The sequence below is a fragment of the Salvia miltiorrhiza genome, chromosome 2 (genome assembly GCF_028751815.1).
Source record: "Salvia miltiorrhiza cultivar Shanhuang (shh) chromosome 2, IMPLAD_Smil_shh, whole genome shotgun sequence".
Taxonomy (NCBI): Eukaryota; Viridiplantae; Streptophyta; class Magnoliopsida; order Lamiales; family Lamiaceae; genus Salvia; species Salvia miltiorrhiza.
The window spans coordinates 46,537,365-46,559,424 of record NC_080388.1 but is presented as its reverse complement, the minus strand read 5'-3'; the positions used below and the strand labels follow the sequence as shown (position 1 = coordinate 46,559,424).

The window sequence follows — 22,060 nt, the reverse complement described above, 5'->3', positions numbered from 1 at the left end:
GCTAAAGCGAAGAATCGGGCATTTCCTTTCTTTTCTGGCTCCTTGATTCCTATTCTGTCTGGTCCCACATTTTTCTTCCCTTCTGGCGCATTATATATCTTCTTAGGACAATTATGTGTAGTGTGCCCCGGTTCGTGGCAAAAGAAACAAACTCTTTTACCCCACATGCACTCTCCATAGTGATATTTTCCACATTTCTGGCATTGTGGTCTTGTCCCCGTTGTTCCCAGATTAACGCCTCCACCAAACTTCGGCCTCTTATCTTGGAAGTTTCCTCCGCCTTGATTATAGTTCTCCCACTTCCTTTTTATAGGTTGATTCGCTGGCTTTTGTGCAGAGATGTTTGACCCAAGAGCAGTTGCCACCTCTTCGGCTCGCTTAACCAAATCGCTAAAATCTTCAATTACATGTGCAGCCATAATTCCCTTGATGTCAGTTCTCAGTCCCTTTCTGAACCTAGCTATCATTTTGTCTTCTGTGTCAACTAGGTGTGGTGCAAAACGAGCCAACTCATTAAATTTCCTCTCGTACTCCTCTATAGTCATATTTCCTTGTTTCAACTCAAAGAACTCGGTTTCCTTCTTTTCTCTGAATGACAGAGGAAAGTATTTATCCATTACTACTCCCTTGAAGATTTTCCAATTGAGAACATTGCGATCCTCTTCTCCCAACAGACGATAGAAATGTTTCCACCATTGTCGAGCGTCCTCTTTGAGTTGAAAAACAGCACATGAAACTTTCTGTTCCTCGGTACAGTTGATGTGAGTGAAAATCCGTTCAAGCTCTTCCAACCACTCTTCAGCTGCTAGCGGTCCATCACGTCCATTGAATCGTGGCGGATTATAATTCCGAAATCGCTCTACCGCTTGATCCATTGTGTTAGAGGTCTGGTTTAGGTCTCGCTGCGTGGCCTGAGTTTGGGTTTGCTGTTGGACAAAACCTTGTAAGGCGCTCAGAAATTGACTCATGAAGTCTCCTCCATTAGTTGGATGAGGTTGTCCAGCTTCTGCTTCGGAATTTGTATTTGAGTTCTCGGCGTGGTGGGAATGTGCACGCGTATTCCTCATGGTTCTATATTCAGAGGCACTATCACATAAATAAGGGATTATAAAATAAGACTTTTCTAGGAAAATGCTAGGTTATTCCTAATTCGAGGACTATATTCAACATGAAAAGTTTGAACTCATCAAATCTCAATGTCATGAACCGTAAAATTCCGAAATAAAATTCATAGCTGCAATAATCTTCAACATAATAACTTGTATACTGCACTTTCTCATAATAACTTGCATAATGAACTTGAACTTTCTGATAACAACTTCAATTATTGCAGCAAGTTTAACATAAATTCGGAATATAAACAGTTTATACTCATCCCCTTGAAAACTTTTAAAATAACTTTTACCTTGACGTCGGAGCGCGTAGTGATCGAATGGCCTTGTCACACTTGACTTGAAACATTTTAAGAAAAATTTTATTTTGCAGAGTCTACAGGAAAGTAGACCTGCTCTGATACCATACTGTAACACCCTAATCTAATTAAAGTGTTAAAATGAATTTAAATGACTTTTGACAGCGAAAAACATAAGGATTTAAATTATAAAGAAATTCAAAGAAATAAATTCCTAAATAAAATATTTGAAATAACTTTAAAAGAAGGCCAGCCATGGAGGAAAAGCTAATATGATAACATTAAACCTGATAAGTTATATTAAAATCTCAAAAGTAGTTTTAGACTTTGAAACTATACAAGCAAAAGGCTAGATGTAACTACGCCATCATATTTTTCAAAATATATATATACTTGACGCGCCCATTCGATCCTCCACGCGTCTCCAACCTTAGTTACCTGAAAATATTAAATATGGGATGAGCATATGAAATATACTCAGTGTGGGAAACATGCAATAATTGTCCACGTTAATAAAATGGTCAACACATACGCACTGCACTGTACTGATAACTGAAATTCGCACGGTGGCATACCAAGGACTTTAAAGTCCTGGACCCATTGAGCAGGCCCCTGGCGAATAGGTTGCAACCCTAACTGTAACATGAAATCGCATTGTGGCATACCAAGGACTGTGAAGTCCTGGACCCATTGAGCGGGCCCCTAGCGATATAACTGAATTTACAACACATATGGCAAACACATAATGTTAAAATGGACAACAATTAACCACGGCATGTACTGAAATAAATCCCACACCTGTAACTTGAACTTGAAATTAACTGCGAGAATTTAAAGTTCACGTTCCTAGTCGCGCCGCACCTAGTCATATAAATTCAAATAATAAAACATAAGGGCCTAATTGATCTTTATTAGCAAAATAATCTATACTTTAGAAAATTATTCATGAAAGTCTTTAAAAAAACTAAAAATTAGGAAATGATAATTAAAGAAATAATTGTGGGCTTAAATAAATTATACTTGCTATTAAAAGATTAACTAAGTCAAAAGCCCAATAGATTAAAAACAAATAAGGCTCAAGCCCATACTTAAAGCCCAACATCTCTCTATCTCTCTCTTAAATCCCTCTCTGCACTCTCTATTCAACACACACACACACACTCTCACACACACTCACACACCAGCGCACCCTCTCTCTCTCTCCCTCGTCTTCCGCCGCCGCCGCCCGACCGCGGCGCCGCCCGACGTCTCCCTCTCCTTCCCAGCCTCCCTTTCCCTCTCCCTGACCCCCTTTCTTCCCAGCCTTCCTCTCTCCCCCAACCTCTCTCTCCGTCGCGGCCAGACAACCATCTGACGCCGCCCCCTGCTCCGGCGAGCAGCCAGCAGCTGCCGCCTCTACTCCCGCCGTCAACAGCGCAGCTGTAGCGCCGCTGGGACAGCAGCACCGCAGCAGCCACCAGACGCCCTCTCTTCCTCTTCTAAACCCTATACCCCAAATCCTCTTCAACTTCTTCTATTTTCTATTCCAAGTTTTCTAATTTCCTTTTTCTGTAAAAAAAATTATGGATATGAATTCTATTTGATTTCTTATGAAATATAGATAATAGATTTGATGATGTGTATGCATGTTTTGGATTTGAAGAATGAGATTTCTCGTAGAAAATCTGGTTTTGGCATGAATTGGAAGAAACGATTGAGATGCTGAAATAAAATTACATAAGCTCTTTACAAGAATTAAAATTTACCAATTGATGATGTGCAGTGAGAAGTAGCCGATTGAGTTTGTACGGTGAAGTGCACAGATGAGGAAAAAAAAAAAAAACGAATTGGGGATGAATTGAAGTTTAAATAAGGTGAATTTCTTGCTCTTCAAGGATTTGAAAGTGAAATTTGTGGCTGAGGACAAACACTTGCTCCCTAAGAATTAAAATGTGTGGCCGAGGATGAGAAAAATCGAGAATTGCGGCTGGATAGGGAGAAATTAATAAAAATGTGATTGAAAAATGATAACCAGAGTTTTGGGCTCTTAAGGGCTGTAAGTAATTTGAAATAAGGCCCAATAGACAATTTGAAATGTTCAATTATGGCCCAAAAGTAGAGAACTATGTAAATATTTATAAATGATCAACTTGAGCATAAAAATTTTCATTTGCTAAAATAATAATCTGTAATCTAAAATTCTTTATCTAACTAGGGGCGCGACTATATATTTTACGAACATGCTATATAAATATTCTTTTCATGATATAAAAAAAATGGTTAAAAATTTAAATAATGCAATCAAACAAAATAATTAAATAATTAAATGGGTTTCGGGCTGTCACATCTTTTATAGAAACAGTACCCTATTCTAGTCAAAATCATATAGTAAAAGTAATAATCTATATAGATAAATTGTGAAAATAATAGTCATTATGATCAAAATACCCTTGTATTGTGTAACAATGTACTATTACACATTTTTTCTGATTTATACAATTTTGTAATAATTGCAAAAGTGTGTAACAATATATTTACACCATTACACATTTTTTTTCACAATTACACACTTTTTCGCAATTACACACTTTTTTACATCGTTACACACTTTTACCAAAATAGTAAGTAATATTGTAAAATCATTGTTACAAGATTTTTGCAACTATTACACGAATTGGTGAAAATCGTGTAATATTATATTTTACATTGTTACACACTATTTTCACAAAAGTATGTAATAGTCGCGAAATTTTTGGAGTTTAAAAATAATAGATCATTAAATGTATATTGGTACTGCTGAATTAACATTTTATTGAACAAAAGGAAAAGAAAAGGTAAACCTAATAACCCATTGAAATCATAAAAACGCTAACTAAGGGTTGAGTCTCATCAAAACTTTTTTGACGAAAATTCAATGGAAAATTATAGGTATATATTAATACATTTACACCAAAAAAGTCTAATATTTTTAAGGGTTAAGGTACAGATACCCCCCTAAACATGACCCCCCTAGAACGTATACCCCCCAGACTCGGTCAAGGCACGTTGACCTCCCTGAACTCCTGAAACAATGGTGCAAATAAACCCGTCCGTAAACGGCGTTTAAACGCCGTTTTCTTTAAAAAAAATTATCACTCCCATCTCCCTCTCTCTCCAATTGACCTCTCTCTCTTGGATTCAAACGATATCTCCGCCAATAAATTTTCCTTTCTGTTCAAAGCCACCGATTCCCCCACCAACGCCACCTCAGCTGCGTCGCCGTGGCCTTGGCCGGCCTGCGTCATCAGCCCTAAGACTCTCCCCTTCCGCGCCAATGCCAATTCACCGAAACCCCAACTCCTTTTTCAACATCCGCCGCAACGAGAGCTTCTCCGCCTCTGCGGCGGCGTCGCATGTATTCCCCGACGAGACCGTCGTGATCGGAGGCCTCTGATCCGATCGCCTCTTCTTCGAGCCTGGTGAGATAAGCTCCATCCTCAAGGAGACGGCGCGGCGAAGGCGCACACCTTTCCCTACAGTGGCGGTGACGGCGTCAAAATCAGATCCTCGATGGCGGAGATGGTGGCGGCGCACGACATCAAGCGCTCGGACTGCCTCAAGGAGCTACCGACGTGTTACCTCAGAGTCAATGAGAAAGGCAATCACGGATACATCGTCGGCGCCTTCGTCGATCTCCTCATTCACCTCTCACTGCATGCGGTAAATGGTCTTAGTTTATTCATTATTGAAATTAGCTTGATAGGTTTGTAAATTTCTGGAATGAATAATGTACTCCCTCCGTCCCGCCCAAGATGCTACATATTCATTTTCGGGCCGTCCCAACGAAGATGCTACATTTCTATATTTGGCAAAAATAAGAAATTTTAAACACTTTATTAACACTAATTAAATATTTCTTTATTACCTTCTATCTCTCCTACTTTATCACTTTATTACCTCCTCTTTCTTACTTTATCATTTTATTACTTTCTATCTCCTACTTTATCACTTTATTATTACACACTTAAAACATTAATCTACAACTCCTTAAATCCCGTGCCGAAAAGCAAATGTAGCGTCTTGGCCGGGACGGAGGTAGTAAGTTAGAAACGGAATTAAGGGAATTTTGCTCTGTTGGCTGAACTATGTTCGCCGGCACAGTTCCGTTTCAGGTCGTTGTATTCGAAGTGGAAAACTTGGTGGCGATTATTGTTTATCTTTTCTCGATTTCTCTGTCTGGTTCGAAAGTAGAAGAAGAAGAAGAAGGGGAGATATCTCTCTCCCATTACGCTCCATCCATCGAACAGAGAGGACGATGCCATTCCGATTTTTGGTTGGAGATTCAAAGCTCGCTTTCTGGTGGTAGATTGATGACAATGGCCGTGGAGAAGAGAGAGAGAGGAGTGGGGGCCACTAGAAATAAAAAATATAAAAAAAATATTTTTTGGACGGCGTCTAACGTCCGTCTGTGAGCTGGGGTTAGTTGTATACTTTCTATCGAGTTTGGGGGGCAATTTGTACCAAGTTAGAGAATGGGAGGGTATACGTTCTAGGGGGGGTCATGTTTAGGGGGGTATCTGTACCTTAACCCTATTTTTAACTTTTTATCTTCATGAATAAAAGATCATTTGACTATATAAAATGGGTTAGAGTAGCACACTATTGTCTCTTCTTTTATACAAATTTTCTATGAATTGAAGTAATATTTATATTACAATTTAAATTTACATATACACTTCTAAAAATAATCGAGTTCAATAAAACCATTTCTCACGTGGGGTACTTATTTTCAATGAATCCATTTCAATTAGTTGTTATTTACATTCATATATATTTACAATTTGGAATGTAAAACATGTTTTCGTGAATTGCATGGTTATAAATTAGTTAGCGTTGTAATGCTAGCTACAACTATATTGAAACATGCTAAAAATAACATTGTGCGTTTCAAGACCTAGCTAGTAATAAGTTAATTTGTGAAGAAGGGAATGTCGCGAGTTAAAATTTTACCAATTGTTTATAAGCTAAGTATGTCTTGTATACATTAATCGATCCATTAAACATGCACACCTCACTTTAGTAGGGAGTGGTTATTATATCATATAAAATAGATATACTCTGAATTCATTATTAAATAATATAAATTTATTGTGAAAAATAATGAATATATAAAAAAAAATTGACATGATTTTATAGACTATACATAATTTTGTAGACTATTGCAACGATGAGGGATCATCATGAATAAAAGACATAATATTAGTTTTTATCATGTTTGAGGTATAGAGTTGATCTAAAATATTTAGTTCATATCTGTATATAAAGGCATATTAGATTACTACTTGGTAGACAGATAGAAATTGCATAATTTTGTTACTACTATAAATGACTGAGTAAATAATTATGTACTAACATATTATTCTTAGAATATATAATTGGTAACAAGTAAACAATAATATTAGCAATAATCAAGCTAGCTAGAGCTTAGATTTATTTATTGAGTCTCATCAATCTGGGGCCATATAATTAAAAATATGGCTACCTAGTTCAGGATTCTGAGTTCTCAATGGCGGCCAGTTGTAATTAGGACAATTAACAGTAATTAAATTGAATTAAAAAAGTTGTCTAACATCTAGAATATACACTTAATTCCTCTTTTCAGAATCGATCCAATATTATATCCCATATTAAAATTATTAGCTCCAGATTATTTTAAAAAATTGTATCTTAAAAAACGAAGGCACGTATGACGTATCTATAATAGGAAAAGGAAAACATTAGACAACTCTTTACTCGTCCAAGAAAATGAAACATTAAATCCAATAGTCTTTGAAATTTACACTCCATGATGAAAAATAAAAATGAATAAAAGAAGAAGAAAAGAAAAAGAACAAAGTCCAAATAGTATTCCCCTTATTATTAGTTGTTTTTGATTAATTTAATCTAATTTCTCCCTGTTCCTCATCAGTTTATTTGTTCTGAAAGTAATCAATAATTTATAGAAACAAACTTTAGAAAAATAAAAATAAGAAGTTTTTTTAACCGTGAAATATTGTTTTCACCGCCGTTGATCTGAAGATGCCAAGCCGTATTCTGACCCCCCCTTCCTTATCTCCTCCGCCCCCCTCTGACACCTCCTGCAATCCGCCCCCACCCCCACTTGCCACCATCTTTAACATCTCTCCCTTCGCTTTCTCTCTCTAACCTCCCTCCACCGTGTTCGTCACCGAAGACGGCTGCTTCGTGGCGATCATTTCGTAATCGCCTACATCGTCGTCGTCGTCATCGTCATTGTCATCTTCTTCCTCGCCGCCGCCTTCGTGATTCTCGCTCTCGTTATCTTGGTGCATCGACTGCTGCTGTTGTTGCGGCCACTGCTGCTCGGGCCGGGCCATTATGGGCCCGAGATTGAAGGAGGGGACGTGGTTCTTGGCCCGCTCCTTGTATATGGCATCAAGCTGGTGGAAATATGGGCACGTTTTGGAGTCTTGGGGCCGCTTCTTGTTGCTCTCCTTCACCTTTTTGAAATATTTGTTGATATTCTCCCATTTCTCCTTGCATCTCTTCGAGCTTCGGTTGTACCCTATATTGCTCATCGCTTTCGATATCTCCTCCCAAAGCGGGCCCTTCGGCCCGTTCTCTTGGTACTTCACTTCTAGATCCTTCCGAAGTTTAATCAGCGCTTCCACCTCCGCCTTCGGCCAACGCGACGAGCTTGGTGATATATGATCATCACCGCCGCCGCCGTTATCTCTATGCGGCGTGATGTCTAACGTTTTTGTTGGTGTTGATTGGAGCTCCGGTGGCGGAGGGAGACTCGTTTGTTGCGGCGGCGGCGGCATTGACGGCTGTGGCGGTGCGATAATGTTGTTTGTGGTTGGGATCTGTAGATTGGTTTGGCCGGTGACTTTCTGCAGGAAGGAGATAACGGCGGAGTCTTTGGCGGCGGCGAGGGATCTCTCCTGGACTAGGATATCGTGCTCTCTATTCATCCTCGCCGTTTCCTGCACTCGCCATGCCTCCTCGCGAGTGATGCGATCGCGCTCTCGTCTCTCTAGAGCTTCTAGAAACTTCTTCTGCAGCTCCTCCTGCTTCTGCACCACGTCCGTCATCAGCTTCTCGAAGTACTCCTTCCACTTCCTCTTCCGCCCGCGCCGCCGCTGAATGTCCTCGTCCGAGGATGTCGACGACGACGTGGAATTCGACAGCGGATGCGGGTAAGGAGGCAGCTGCTGTTGAGGTTGAGGTTGAGGTTGATGAGATTGTTGAAATGGGGAGGAAGTTATTGGATGCACGGTGGCTATATTTTTGGGAGGCACTACGCTCAACGGTGTCGGACTCGCCGATGGAACAGTGACATGAGACGGCATTGGTGTGGCGGCGGTACTGACCATGGCGACGGAGGGAGGGGGCTGGAGGCGCGGCGGCGGAGGTGGGCTGAAATGGTGGTTATTGGGAGAGGTGTTTTCGAGAGCCTCTAATTGATCGAAGAATCGATACGCCTTTGCGTCTTGTTTGGATGCGCGGCCATCTTTAGTTCTTTTATGGTATTTGAAGACGTTCTCGAATTTCTCCTTGCATTTTTTAGCGCTTCGTTGAAACCCAAGCTCCGCCAGTTTCCTGAACAAACAAACAACTCCTTATTCCATACTAATTCTTCAATTCTTCAACCAAAAGGTTAAAACCAAATTAACTCCAAAAATCAACACATAAAATCAAGGCAACAAATAATTAACTGGCGCCGATTCAAGAAACAAAAAAAATACTAACTAGTAAAAGATAATTGGAGAAGTACTTGGACTTGAATTATATATTATTCAAAACAACTCATTTCCTCAATGGTCCCAGAATCTGTTCATACATTTCTGCTCAATTCGTGGTGGAAAGATGCGAAATCGAAAGCTGTAAAAGGAAGAAATTCTGAGGTTTAAAGAGAAAAGAAGGTGCTTCATTCATTCAACTCCTTTTTTGCTAAAATTAGCAACAAAGTGCCAAAAACAAACCAAAACTGAAGGGTGAAAGGTGGGAATATAAGTTTCCTTGAAAGCTGCCGAATTCTTGTTTTAGCGAAACGGAAAGACGAAAACCCTTTTTGATTTAAAAAAAAAAAAAAAAAGGTAGCGAATTGAATGAAAATCATGATCTAAAAGATTCCTTATACAGAAACATCAAGAATTCTTGAATTCGATGCGCAATCTGCACGACAGTATGTGGAAGTGTGTAACAATAACATTAAATGAAATAAAAATTAAAGTTTGAAGCTCAATTATTAGCTTACCTGGAAACTTCTTCCCATAATGGGCCTTTAAGGCTTGCATCTCGAAAGGTAACATCCATATCAGACCGAATTTTGAGTAAGGCCAAAGTCTCCTGCCTCGGCCACCGGTTTCCGCCGCCGCCCTGCCCAACTCTTTCACTCTCATCCACGCCGCCTGCTAGGGCGGAGCTCGACGCTCCAACCTCGCTGCTGCCGCCACTAGCTCCGCCGCTCTCGTGGTTGTCCGCGGCGGAGGTGGCGATGAGGCCTGAAACCCCAAGCATCATGTAAAAGGAGTCTTCGTTTTCCAGCTAGCTGCTAGCTCCCCTCCAATTACCAGCTCAAATAAAAATAAAAATTAATAAATAAAATATATATCACATATGTTGGGTGAATTCTGTGGGTTTTTATCAAGATAGAGAGCGTGGTGAATTTATTTAATTTATTTCGGTGGGATCTGCCTGTCAATCTCACACCCCTCAAATTATATTTTAAACTATAGAGAGAGAGAGAGAGAGAGAGAGAGAAAAATAGAAAAGGAAAAAGAGTTATTTTTTTCTTTTTTCCTTTTCAGCTGAGGAATCTTTAGCGTTTTTTCATTTTTTTTTTTGCAAGTTTGGCCTATCTCTTTATAACCCTAAATACGGATTTCATTTTCTTTTTGTTACTATTCTCCAAATTTATACAAATCTTATTTTTTTGATATTACTCTATATATAATTTAGATAATTTAACTATTATAGCATATATTTATATATATAGCAATATTCTTAATGTGAGACTATTTCTCTATTATCAAATCTCTAAACAATTTTTTATTAAAATTTGTATTGAAAGATTAGTTTTTATGGAGGCATGCATCACCTGAAATTAGGGTAACTTATTATTATTCCCTATCATTAGTGGACAAAGTTAAAAATAAAGTTTAGGGAATTGTTGAATTCGAATTCTTTTTTTTTTAACATCAAGACGCTATAATTAAAAAGTGTCATTATACCTATAAGGATTATAGGTTATAGTAATAACCTTATTAATGTAAAAGTTACAAATTTTTTATTTAATCTATAATTTAATTATATTTAACATATAAAATAACTGCACTATTGTGATTATGTAAATACACTGTAATTGCTCTTCTATGTGATTTGAACCCAAAACTATGAAAATGGAGATATTTTTATAAGTTAAGTGTGATATATCTTATGTAGCCGTTTGGTTTGAATGATAAGACATGATTGATAAAATAATCTACCTTAATCAAGTATTTGGTTTGTCTGATTGAGCTTGTGATTTATACTTCAGCCCGTATCTAATCAACCAATTACGTGATTATTGAAATTTTTGTTGTGATTTGAACCTCTCCATTTATATACATATAAAATAAATAAAATTTGTTAGGGATACCGAGCTCGGCCCTACCACGCAGTCACAACATTTGTTTGCATGATCACATTGATAATATGTAGATGCAACGCATTAACTTGAACATAAGTCACTCGGTAATATTACAAATGTACGTATAATCTAATGATACATTGGATAGTAATATATGTTGAGATGGATAATAAATAAATTTGTTTTAATTTTATGTATAGTAATAGGAGTATTATGTTATGTATACGTAGGTATTGGATAAATAAGTTGGTTTTTGTGTATATCCATCTAAATATAGTTAAATGCCGGGCCATGTAGGTCAGCTTTGCTTTTTGGGGCATTCGGATTTCAGTGGCTATTTTGGCTTAAACATGTGGGCATCTTTTTCTAAATGTCCGAATTGCCCCTCACATGTATACCATTGACCTTTTTTAATCATGGATTGGATGCTCGTTTTTTTCCTTTTTCTTTTCTTTTATTTTTATTTTTAATTACTCATCGGATCATTAATCAGGGATCTGCTTCGTAAACGGGATTCTCCCCATTTTTTATTCTGACTAAATTGCCCTTTCTCGCCAACTAGTTAATAATTATATTTATGGGGTTTAAAACCTTTGAAAAATAATTGTTACTATGGTAGGTACTTGTGCCTCCACGTTGTACATAGGCCCCACCGATGTTGCAATTTTCATCAAATTTATCTGTGGACACAGAATATGTGTATAAATAAAATATTATTTTTTGTTTTTAAATTTTAGTAGAAAAAGAAAGGTCATTTTAAGGTGGGATCCATGGGGTTGAATTAAACTAATTAGGTGTAGGCCATATTATTAGGCAAACTCATTTATGAGTAGAAGTAAATAGTGGCCAATTTCTGTTAGGTTGCAACCTACCGTAATAAATGGAATGGAATTTTCATCTTATGTGTGATTGATCATTAGAAAACAATTTTTTAAAAAAAACCTCATACATATACCTCAATAAAATCTAGCTGTAATACCCCACTAATTATACATTTAATACTCTCGCATATGTAATATGGATACCTTAATATATGAAAATATTTGTTAGTTTAAATAATTTATACAGAAAAGGATATTCAATCTATTGTATGCATAGTTTTACCTTAAAAAAAAACTATTTATGTTTCAGCCGGCTCAAAAAATTGATCTTACGTTACACCAAATACTACTAGAATTTACGTAGTTGTAATTAGATGGTGAAAATGTAACTAATTAATTGGAATATATAAGTAGTTTTATTATTAATTAATTGTAAAACATAAAATCTATTCACTTATGAGTCACTTTGGATCACGTACGGAACAATAAAAGTTCATTTATTTTTTTCTTTAATTTTAAGTTCAAGAATTGCGTATATATATGCTAAAAAGAAATTTAAATATTAATGTGATATAATTTGTAGTATTTTAATTTATACATTTCACGACATAAAATTTTATTTGTTAATTGTTGGTTGGTACTTCAATTTGCAGATAGTTTATGATTATTTGTAAAATATATACAGTAATAGTATCTAGCCAGCCAGCCATACATATTCTTAAAGCAATGTGTATTAATAATAGGTAAATTTTATAATATTGATTTCAGGTGCCAGTTTGGCTACAGAAATGCTGCCAGTGTTAGGACTTAATTACAGCAATTTTTAGTATATTAATTTTCGCTGCAGTTTACTTTCTGATCATTGATAGTGGCTACCATGTTTATAGCATTCCAAATTATTATTGGTTAATGCAAACTAACCCAAATCTTAAACGCTACAGATAATTAGCTCCTATTTTGTTTGACATTGGCTGCTTCATCTTCTTGATTACCAATTCTCTATATTCGTAGGATTTACATTTAGGGGTTATTGCCAGAAAATACATATACTTTGTCAATTTTCTGATTTATATCATGACTTTATAATTTGGCCAGAAAATACATCAATTTTCAATTTAATTGCAATTATAACATGACTTTATAGTTTGGCCAGAAAATACACCAAATTTCAATTTATTCTCAATTATAACATGACCTTATTTAGATTATTTTTCATGATAGATGTATTAATATTTATTGTATTTATATTAAATTTTTATGTATAAAATATTTTTAATTGATTGATTAATTTTTATAAAAATTAAGTTAGATGATTAATTATTTCATAATATATATATATATATATATATATATATGTATTTTTAAGCCATCAATATAATATCTTGTTATATATATATATATCTACATTTTCAACACACAAATGCATATATATATATATATATATATATCTAAATTTGATTTTAATATTCTATTAATATTATATATATATATATAATAAGTATTTATTTATTTATTTAAATTGTGAAATTATAAAATATTAGGACCAATTAAAAAAATTACGTACATATATAATAGAAACTATGTTAAAAAGTAAATAATATTATATATTATTTACATATAGATGTATATTTATCAAATATATATGTATTTATATATAGTATATTGTGAGATGAAAAGAAAATTAAAAATATTTAATGTATTAAACTTGATATTATTATACTAAATTAATTACAAGGTCATGTTATAATTGAGAATAAATTAAAACTTGGTGTATTTTTTGGCCAAACTATAAAGTCATGTTATAATTGCAATTAAATTGAAAATTGATGTATTTTCTGGCCAAATTATAAGGTCATGATATAAACCAGAAAATTGACAAAGTATATGTATTTTCTGGCAATAACCCCTTGCATTTATATGCATTTGTCTTGAATCGGGGAGCCGAGCAGACTCATCGCCATGGGGAGAAGACCTGCAAGGTGCTATCGTCAAATCAAGAACAAACCCTACCCAAAGTCACGATTCTGTCGTGGTGTGCCTGATCCCAAGATCAGGATTTATGATGTGGGAATGAAAAGAAAGGGTGTTGATGAATTTCCTTTCTGTGTGCATTTGGTCAGTTGGGAGAAGGAAAATGTTTCAAGTGAGGCACTCGAAGCAGCACGTATTGCATGCAACAAGTACATGACAAAGTTTGCTGGAAAGGATGCTTTCCATTTGAGAGTGAGGGTTCACCCATTCCATGTTCTTCGTATCAACAAAATGTTGTCATGTGCCGGGGCTGATAGGCTCCAGACTGGAATGAGGGGTGCTTTTGGAAAGCCCCAGGGTGTCTGTGCTCGTGTAGCCATTGGTCAGGTCCTTCTGTCTGTTCGCTGCAAGGATAACAACAGCCCTCATGCTCAGGAGGCTCTACGCCGTGCAAAATTTAAGTTTCCTGGTCGTCAAAAGATTATCGTCAGCAGGAAATGGGGATTTACCAAGTACAATCGAACTGACTATCTGCGATGGAAGTCTGAGAACAGGATTATGCCTGATGGTGTGAATGCCAAGCTTCTTGGATGTCATGGACCTTTGGCGCTAAGGCAACCTGGAAGAGCATTTGTGGATGCAGCTACTCTGTGATGAGTTTTATTGGAATTTGAATGTTGTTGCTTTCTGAGTACACAGAGATTTTGTTTTTGTTTATCTGGATCTTCTTTGTTTCAGACTTGTTAGTTAACATGTTGAATTGTTTTTGTGATATTTTGGTTTTACTTATTAATTTTAATGGCCGTGGCTGCCCTTATACAAAAAAAAACCCCTTGCATTTATATAAATTCTCCCTTATAATTTTGATATCCAATTTATTTTGAGAAAGTTAGATAAATGTAAAGAGTATATATATACACTACAAAAAAATATACGATTACCGACGGCATTTTGCCGTCGGTAATAAGGCACGGCCGCCGGTGATAAAGGTTACCGGCGGCAACTCGCCGTCGCTAACCGGCTCGTCGGTAACGCCATTACCGAGGGCAATCGGCCGCCGCCGGCATTCCCGCCGTTGAACGGCGGAGAGTTGCCGGAAAATTACCGACGGCATTTGCCCTCGGTAATATTTTTTAATTTATTTTTTTTTATTTTTTTTATTTATTTATTTTATTGTATATCCACAATTTATTTCGATATTTATACAGTATTGCATAATTTAGACGAACTTCCCAGTCGGTCACCCATCTTAGTTGTGCTCTAAGTCAAGCACGCTTAACCTTGAAGTTCTTTTCGAATGGTCACCAGTACAGAACACTCGTATTATTGATATATATAGTATCTATTAATTCATTTAAAGTCTACTTCAATATACAATATCATATATATTCATAACCTTAGAATATGTCGAGATGATATACAAAAAATGTTGTTAATTACGGATTGGGCTCGTTTCCGTTCTTATTTTTATGTCGGAAAAATATTTATTAATTAATTTATTATTAATTTTTGATTTTTTTTTTATCAATCTAGTTTATACACCATTCATAACCTTAGTGTTGATTGATGAGTGAATCACTAATCAAATTAACATTCTTAAGTTATAATTATAAGTTACATACTAAGAATCTTGAATTCTTAGTAATAATATTAGATTAGTGATGATTGATGAGTGAATCACTAATCAAATTAACATTCTTAAGTTATAATTACAAGATTTTTACTAAGAATCTTCAATTCTTAGTAATAATATGAGATTAGTGATGATTGATGAGTGAATCACTAATCAAATTAACATTCTTAAGTTATAATTATAAGATTTTTACCAAGAATCTTGAATTCTTAGTAATAATATTAGATTAGTGTTGATTGATGAGTGAATCACTAATCAAATTAACATTATTAAGTTATAATTATAAGTTTCTTACTAATAATCTTGAATGCTTAGTAATAATATTAGATTAGTGATGATTGATGAGTGAATCACTAATCAAATTAACATTCTTAAGTTATAATTACAAGATTTTTACTAAGAATCTTCAATTCTTAGTAATAATATGAGATTAGTGATGATTGATGAGTGAATCACTAATCAAATTAACATTCTTAAGTTATAATTATAAGATTTTTACCAAGAATCTTGAATTCTTAGTAATAATATTAGATTAGTGTTGATTGATGAGTGAATCACTAATCAAATTAACATTATTAAGTTATAATTATAAGTTTCTTACTAATAATCTTGAATGCTTAGTAATAATATTAGATTAGTGATGATTGATGAGTGAATCACTAATCAAATTAACATTCTTAAGTTATAATTATAAGTTTCTTACTAAGAATCTTGAATTCTTAGTAATAATCTTAGATTAGTGATGAGTGATGAGTAAATCACTAATCAAATTAACATTCTTAAGTTATAATTATAAGATTCTTCCTAACAATCTTGAGTTCTTAGTAATAATATTAGATTAGTGATGAGTGATGAGTAAATCACTAATGAAATTAACATTATTAAGTTATAATTATAAGTTTCTTAGATTCTTAGTAATAATCTTAGATTAGTGATGAGCGATGAGTAAATCACTAATCAAATTAACATTATTAAGTTATAATTATAAGTTTCTCACTAACAATTTTGAATGCTTAGCAATAATATTAGAGTAGTGATGATTGATGAGTGAATCACTAATCAAATTAACATTCTTAAGTTATAATTATAAGATTCTTACTAAGAATCTTGAATTCTTAAGTAATATCTTACATTAGTGATGAGTGATGTGTGAATCACTAATCAAATTAACATTATTAAGTTATAATTATAAGTTTCTTACTAATAATCTTGAATGCTTAGTAATAATATTAGATTAGTGATGATTGATGAGTGGATCACTAATCAAATTAACATTCTTAAGTTATAATTATAAGTTTCTTACTAGGAATCTTGAATTCTTAGTAATAATCTTTGATTAGTAATAATCAATGTTTAAATTTTCACTTGTATTTCAATATATATTTAATTTTAATGTTTTTGTATTATTATCTTTGACCAATTTATTAGATGATAAATGAAAAAAAAATAAAAAAATAAAAAAATAAATAATTATCGACGGCGTTTGTCGGTAATTGGAATTTGCCGTCGGTAATTAGCGGCGGAAAAATGCCGTCGGTAATTTTGGCCGGACGGCGGTGGTGCTATCGCCGGATGTCACCGGCGGTGGTGATTAGCGGCGGCCTCTTGCCGCCGGTAAATAGCGACGGCAACGCCGTCGGTAATAAATAATTTGTATTTAAATTAACATATATTTAAATTAGCGACGGCACAACCGTCGCTAATTAGCGGCGGTTGTTTTGCCGTCGGTAATGCGCCGGTAATAGGCAAAAGGCGGGTCGCCGTTTTTGCCGTCGGTAATTGCCGGCGGCGGCTTCGCCGTCGCTAATTTTGGCCGCTATTTTCGCATTTTTTTGTAGTGATAGTTTTTATTGTGTTTTCAGAAAATGTTATAATCCTTAGCAATATGATACTCAAATTCGGCAAATGAGTTCCACTATCCAACAATTTATTGTGTCCCGTCGTGCTTCACTCTTAATTTGTTATAAATTTTAATTACTTTTGCTTTAATATTAATTTATTATGTTTTTATATGATTTTAAGATAATTAACAAGGGTTCACTCATCCAATTGGGGTTTATAACAATTTTTCATATTTATTTGAATTAATAATGGATTATTTTGGTTAATTAATTCAAAATCGGGGTACGTAATTTTTTAAAATTTCAATTTTTAGAGATAATTATTAGTAATTAGAATTTATTATATGTAGTATTTTTTGTATAACAAACAATTATAAAATAGAAAAATTAAAGAGTGGACATAGTGAGACACTGTAAATTGTGGGACAAAATCTCATCCACAAATTCGGTAGGGCCGGAATTTTAATTAATGGTTCGATTTTGATTAATCGAAACCATTTTTTTTTATTAATCGAAATCAAAAGTCTTCAAAATCAATCCTAAACTGATTCAATTAATCGCTATAGTAATAACTGATTTTATTTTTATTTTATTTTATTTTAAAAAAACATATCAATATTATTAGGATTTCATGAGAAAAGTATCGGATGTGATCACAAATTATGGTGATACGTACACTCGAATGAATTTGGTTAATAGAGAATTCTTCAAACCTTCAACTGCATGTCGATCGATTGAGGTGGTTATCGATTAATAGATTACCGTTAAGTCTAGATCAGGCAAAACACTAACAAGTAAAATAATCGTAAACACTCTATTAGCGCATGCTAAAGTAATTCTTAATATTCTCAAAATTATCATTTTACCGTGTTAATTAATTGATTGAGATATCCAAGAATTGTTGTTCAGTAATTAATATTCCTCTTTTTAAAAATGTGAATGAGACAAGGGTATAAATCTCAATTGCCACATCCCCAATTGAAAAAATGTTACCTTGGTCCATAAAAAATAGCATTTCCTCCTTTCCCCAAATAACTTCATATATTTTTTTTGGGCACCTTTCAAATAACTTTCTATTAATTTTTTTGGAACACTATCCCACCATTAATAATATCCAATTTTTTCTTACTTTTCACATTTTCATCATTCCCTTCAAAGAATTTATTTGGGGACGAAAGGAGTTTTTTTTTTTTTTTTTTGTCATTTTGAGACGTCCACACAAATTAATTCATTTCTATTTCTAAACACTTTCTATCACATGATGTGACCATTTTTCCAATCACAATACAATTAATTATCATTATTAACACTAATTTTAAGTGAGATCCTTCTCCACTAATAATAATACACTCAACTATTCTTTTTTAAAACTCGTGCCGTCCCTAGAACTATAATTTATGGACGGAGTGAGTATTTTATATCCCAAACTCTCAACGTTTTTCATGAAATGTCCCAAACTTTCATTTTCTTCTTAAAAATCCTGAATTTTTAGTTTTTTTATATATAAAATGTCTCACTATACAAAATTCGGTGACGAAGAGATGACTTATCCCGTCGGATGAAATAATGTGGAGATAGCCATTGTTGGAAAACCATATAAGGAAACACCATTATTGAAAAACGCTGAAAGTTTAGATTTTTTTTCATTTTTTCGTCACCAAATTTTGTATAGCATGACATTTTATGAAAAACGTTGAAAATTCGAGTTTTTAGAAAGAAAAAAAAATGAAAATTTGAGATATTTTATTAAAAATGTTGAAAGTTCGGGATATAAAAAATTGAAAGGTTGGTTTATATCAAGAGTAGATTTCGTAAATTAATTAAAAATATAAAGTATTCTCTTGTTATATGAATTGAACATTTTTATATAGATCACGACCATTGGTATTTATTACCCTAGAATATGAATAAATAATTATACTATTCCCTCTAATTAACGTTTAGTGAAGGTAGATAATACAGTAACCATACTAGAAAACGTAAAACTTTTGTGAAGTTAATCCTTATTATTCATCTAAATATAAGGGTTAATTATTAAAAAGTGGAGAATATGAAAATGGCAAGAGCAACATATTACATATATGCCCCAGGGGGGCCACGCGCGATCAAGATTCAAAAAACTGTACCTATATTTGAGGCTTAAACGTTTAAGTCAAAAATATCAACCAAATAAATAAACGGCCCACGGAGACAATCCATGTTTTCCTTTTGTATTTAAAATACTGAAAACTAGCCAGAAAATTGGACCATAACGCAAATAAATGAGAAATGGTGGACCCATCAATAAATAAGGCATTAAATGCAGAAATATGAATGAAACCCATATTTCTTACCATTCATTACTTGTACAACTGAATTAGGGAAGGAAATATTCGAATAGGGGTATAATGGTAAAAACATGGGAGATTGAGGGGTGGAGAAGTAAGTTGGGTAAACATCAAAGCTGCAAATTGGAAGCCCGCTCATATTTGTCTACACATTGAGAGCTCAATGCTACGCAAACGCAATTGATCATCACTCACAACAACACTTCTCACTAATCTTTAAACTTTTAATTTCTTCATTTTGTTTTCACATTTTGTAGATGGAGCCCGTTTTTTCATTTTCATTCACTTATGTTTTCAATAAAATATGTAATATACTTTTGAACGAAATATTATAAAAGGACCTTTACATATGATATATGATATGCCAGAAAATGAATATAAAATTAACAAGTGATGATAATTTAAAGTTTTAACATATTAAATCATTTATATTTTTTAAGTATATTTCCTCAAAAAAAAAGAAAAAAAGTATATTTTCCTTGAGACTAGAAAACATATTTTAAAATTTTATTTTCCTTTTTTCCATAATTTTAAAATTTAAAATTATGTATGTCTAGTTATTTTATAATCAAAAAAAGTTATTAATAGAACATTGCGTAATTATTTATAGAATAATAGCATATTATATACTATTATAATTTATTTTAAGAAACACTGAATCAATATATAATCTCATTTGACATATATAGCTACTTTATATCTCGTTTAACATATTTTTTAATTTTTTTTATATATTCATTTTATTTTAACTAGAACTATTATCGTGCATCATAAATAGGTCTATTCTAGTTATATTTAATACCTAAATTGATCAAATTTTAACAATTATGTTTTAGTAAAAAATAATAATTAAATACTTGAATTATTTAGCAGTTACTCCCCCGTCCCATTCCAATAGACTCATTTTCCTTTTTGGGTAAAAAATTGTACTTAATTGGTGTGGACCACATCACTTTACTACCACTTTCCTACTAAAAAGTAAGTTTTTTAATCTTCGTGTCCAAAAGAAGTGAGCCTATTGGAGTTGGACGAATGGAGTATATTATAGCAAATAAATTTTATTTAGCACGATGAAAATTGGACTGGATTTTGACAATGGAAATTAAAAATGAGTTGACATCAAAATACGGCATCAAAACAAAGTCATTTTCATGTCAAAATTGAGTTGACATAGTCCCTCTTAGGGCAATGTTGATGTCAAAAGGACGTCTTGTTTATGCCAATCCATTTTTCAGTTCTTTGTTAAAATCCAACTCGTCTTTTGGCATATAGGATTTCCCGCGTCGGGAATAAAATTTCAGGACATAAATTGTTAAAAGTTTCATATATAGTTTGAATGTATACATAATTATTATTTCATTTAGATCTGAGCATAATTGTGAAAATGACAATAGCTTAAAGTATAATTTTCTCGTGTAAATACACATATATACATACATTACAGTATTATTGTTGGTAAATTTCATGCTAAAGTGGGAAATTCAAGTAAATTTCAATACAAAAGTGATTTTTGATCTACATAAATAATATATTTGTGAATGTTAATAAGTAAGACTTTAGATTTTTTTTTTTTGAGAATTACAAGAGATCTCTAATATATAATCAAATAAGTAACTCGTACGCAAGCGAGACCTCTGGTCCTCTACACCACACAAATGTGAAAACATTATCAGTACGGAGGCGAGACCACTATCCACACAAGAGTGGGAAAACTACCCGCACGCAGACGAGATTGAACCCGAGATATTTTACAAAAAAGAGTCTTTGAATGCTTCAACGTTACAACTTGAGCTGGGCCTCATTGGCAAGACTTTAGAAAATATATTAATTGCCTTTACATTTGAAAGTATGATTGTCAACATGACATAATTAGTAACAGTTTTGGCCCCTAGGATATATATTCACCTCAAAACTTCAAATTTTCTAAGGTTAATTGCCTGTAAATCCATAACGTTTTTTCGGAATTGATTTTTGCTCCTAATTTTAAAAATTTACTTTTAAATACATAACCTTTCGTTTTTGTCTCAAATTTATCCGGTGATCGGTTTTTTCTTATGCCGGCGCCATAAATGACACGGTGGTAGCCGAAATCGACAAGGTGGCAGCCGGAATTCTCCACTTGGCACATTTATGACATGTGAAAAAAAAAAAAAAACAAATTCCACATCATCATCTTCCCCAACCTCCCACTCTCAAACCTTAATTCCCCTCCCCCTCACCCCCACCTGCCGCCGTCGCCCCCTGCCCTTCCCCTACCCTCTGCAAATCGGCGTTGCCTACTGGAGTTGGTGATGCCCTGATTAGCTCTGCCTTCTCAACGGTTGGTTTGTTTCCCATCATTTTCAAAAATTTGTGCGCATTTGTGTGGAATTTTTTTAGGGGCCATTTGCGTGGATTGTGAATTTAATTTCTTCTACAAATCCAATTTTATGCCGCAAAATTCATA

The 22,060-nt window shown here is 34.0% G+C and overlaps 2 protein-coding genes, 1 long non-coding RNA gene and 1 pseudogene across 3 annotated transcripts; 2 read left to right on the top strand and 2 right to left on the bottom strand.

Annotated features, from left to right (window-relative positions):
- Positions 1-1,856: 1,856 nt before the first annotated feature.
- Positions 1,857-3,261, bottom strand: LOC131011721 (uncharacterized). Its single transcript, XR_009097095.1, has 3 exons — positions 3,157-3,261; positions 2,210-2,272; positions 1,857-2,125 (listed from the first exon to the last, which is right to left on the bottom strand). It is a non-coding gene; the product is annotated as an uncharacterized LOC131011721 (long non-coding RNA).
- Positions 3,262-4,591: 1,330 nt separating this feature from the next.
- LOC131009619 (transcription repressor OFP15-like) lies at positions 4,592-5,841 on the top strand (annotated as a pseudogene).
- Positions 5,842-7,157: 1,316 nt separating this feature from the next.
- Positions 7,158-10,142, bottom strand: LOC131011720 (trihelix transcription factor DF1-like). The gene is made up of 2 exons (XM_057939522.1): positions 9,648-10,142; positions 7,158-8,989 (listed from the first exon to the last, which is right to left on the bottom strand). The coding sequence occupies exons 1-2, from the start codon at positions 9,911-9,913 to the stop codon at positions 7,570-7,572; spliced, it is 1,686 nt and encodes a 561-aa protein (XP_057795505.1). The 5' UTR covers positions 9,914-10,142; the 3' UTR covers positions 7,158-7,569.
- A 3,622-nt stretch (positions 10,143-13,764) lies between these two features.
- On the top strand, positions 13,765-14,602 carry LOC131011719 (60S ribosomal protein L10-like). The gene has a single exon (XM_057939521.1). It carries the CDS (start codon positions 13,802-13,804, stop codon positions 14,465-14,467), a length of 666 nt encoding a protein of 221 aa, XP_057795504.1. The 5' UTR covers positions 13,765-13,801; the 3' UTR covers positions 14,468-14,602.
- Positions 14,603-22,060: the final 7,458 nt, after the last annotated feature.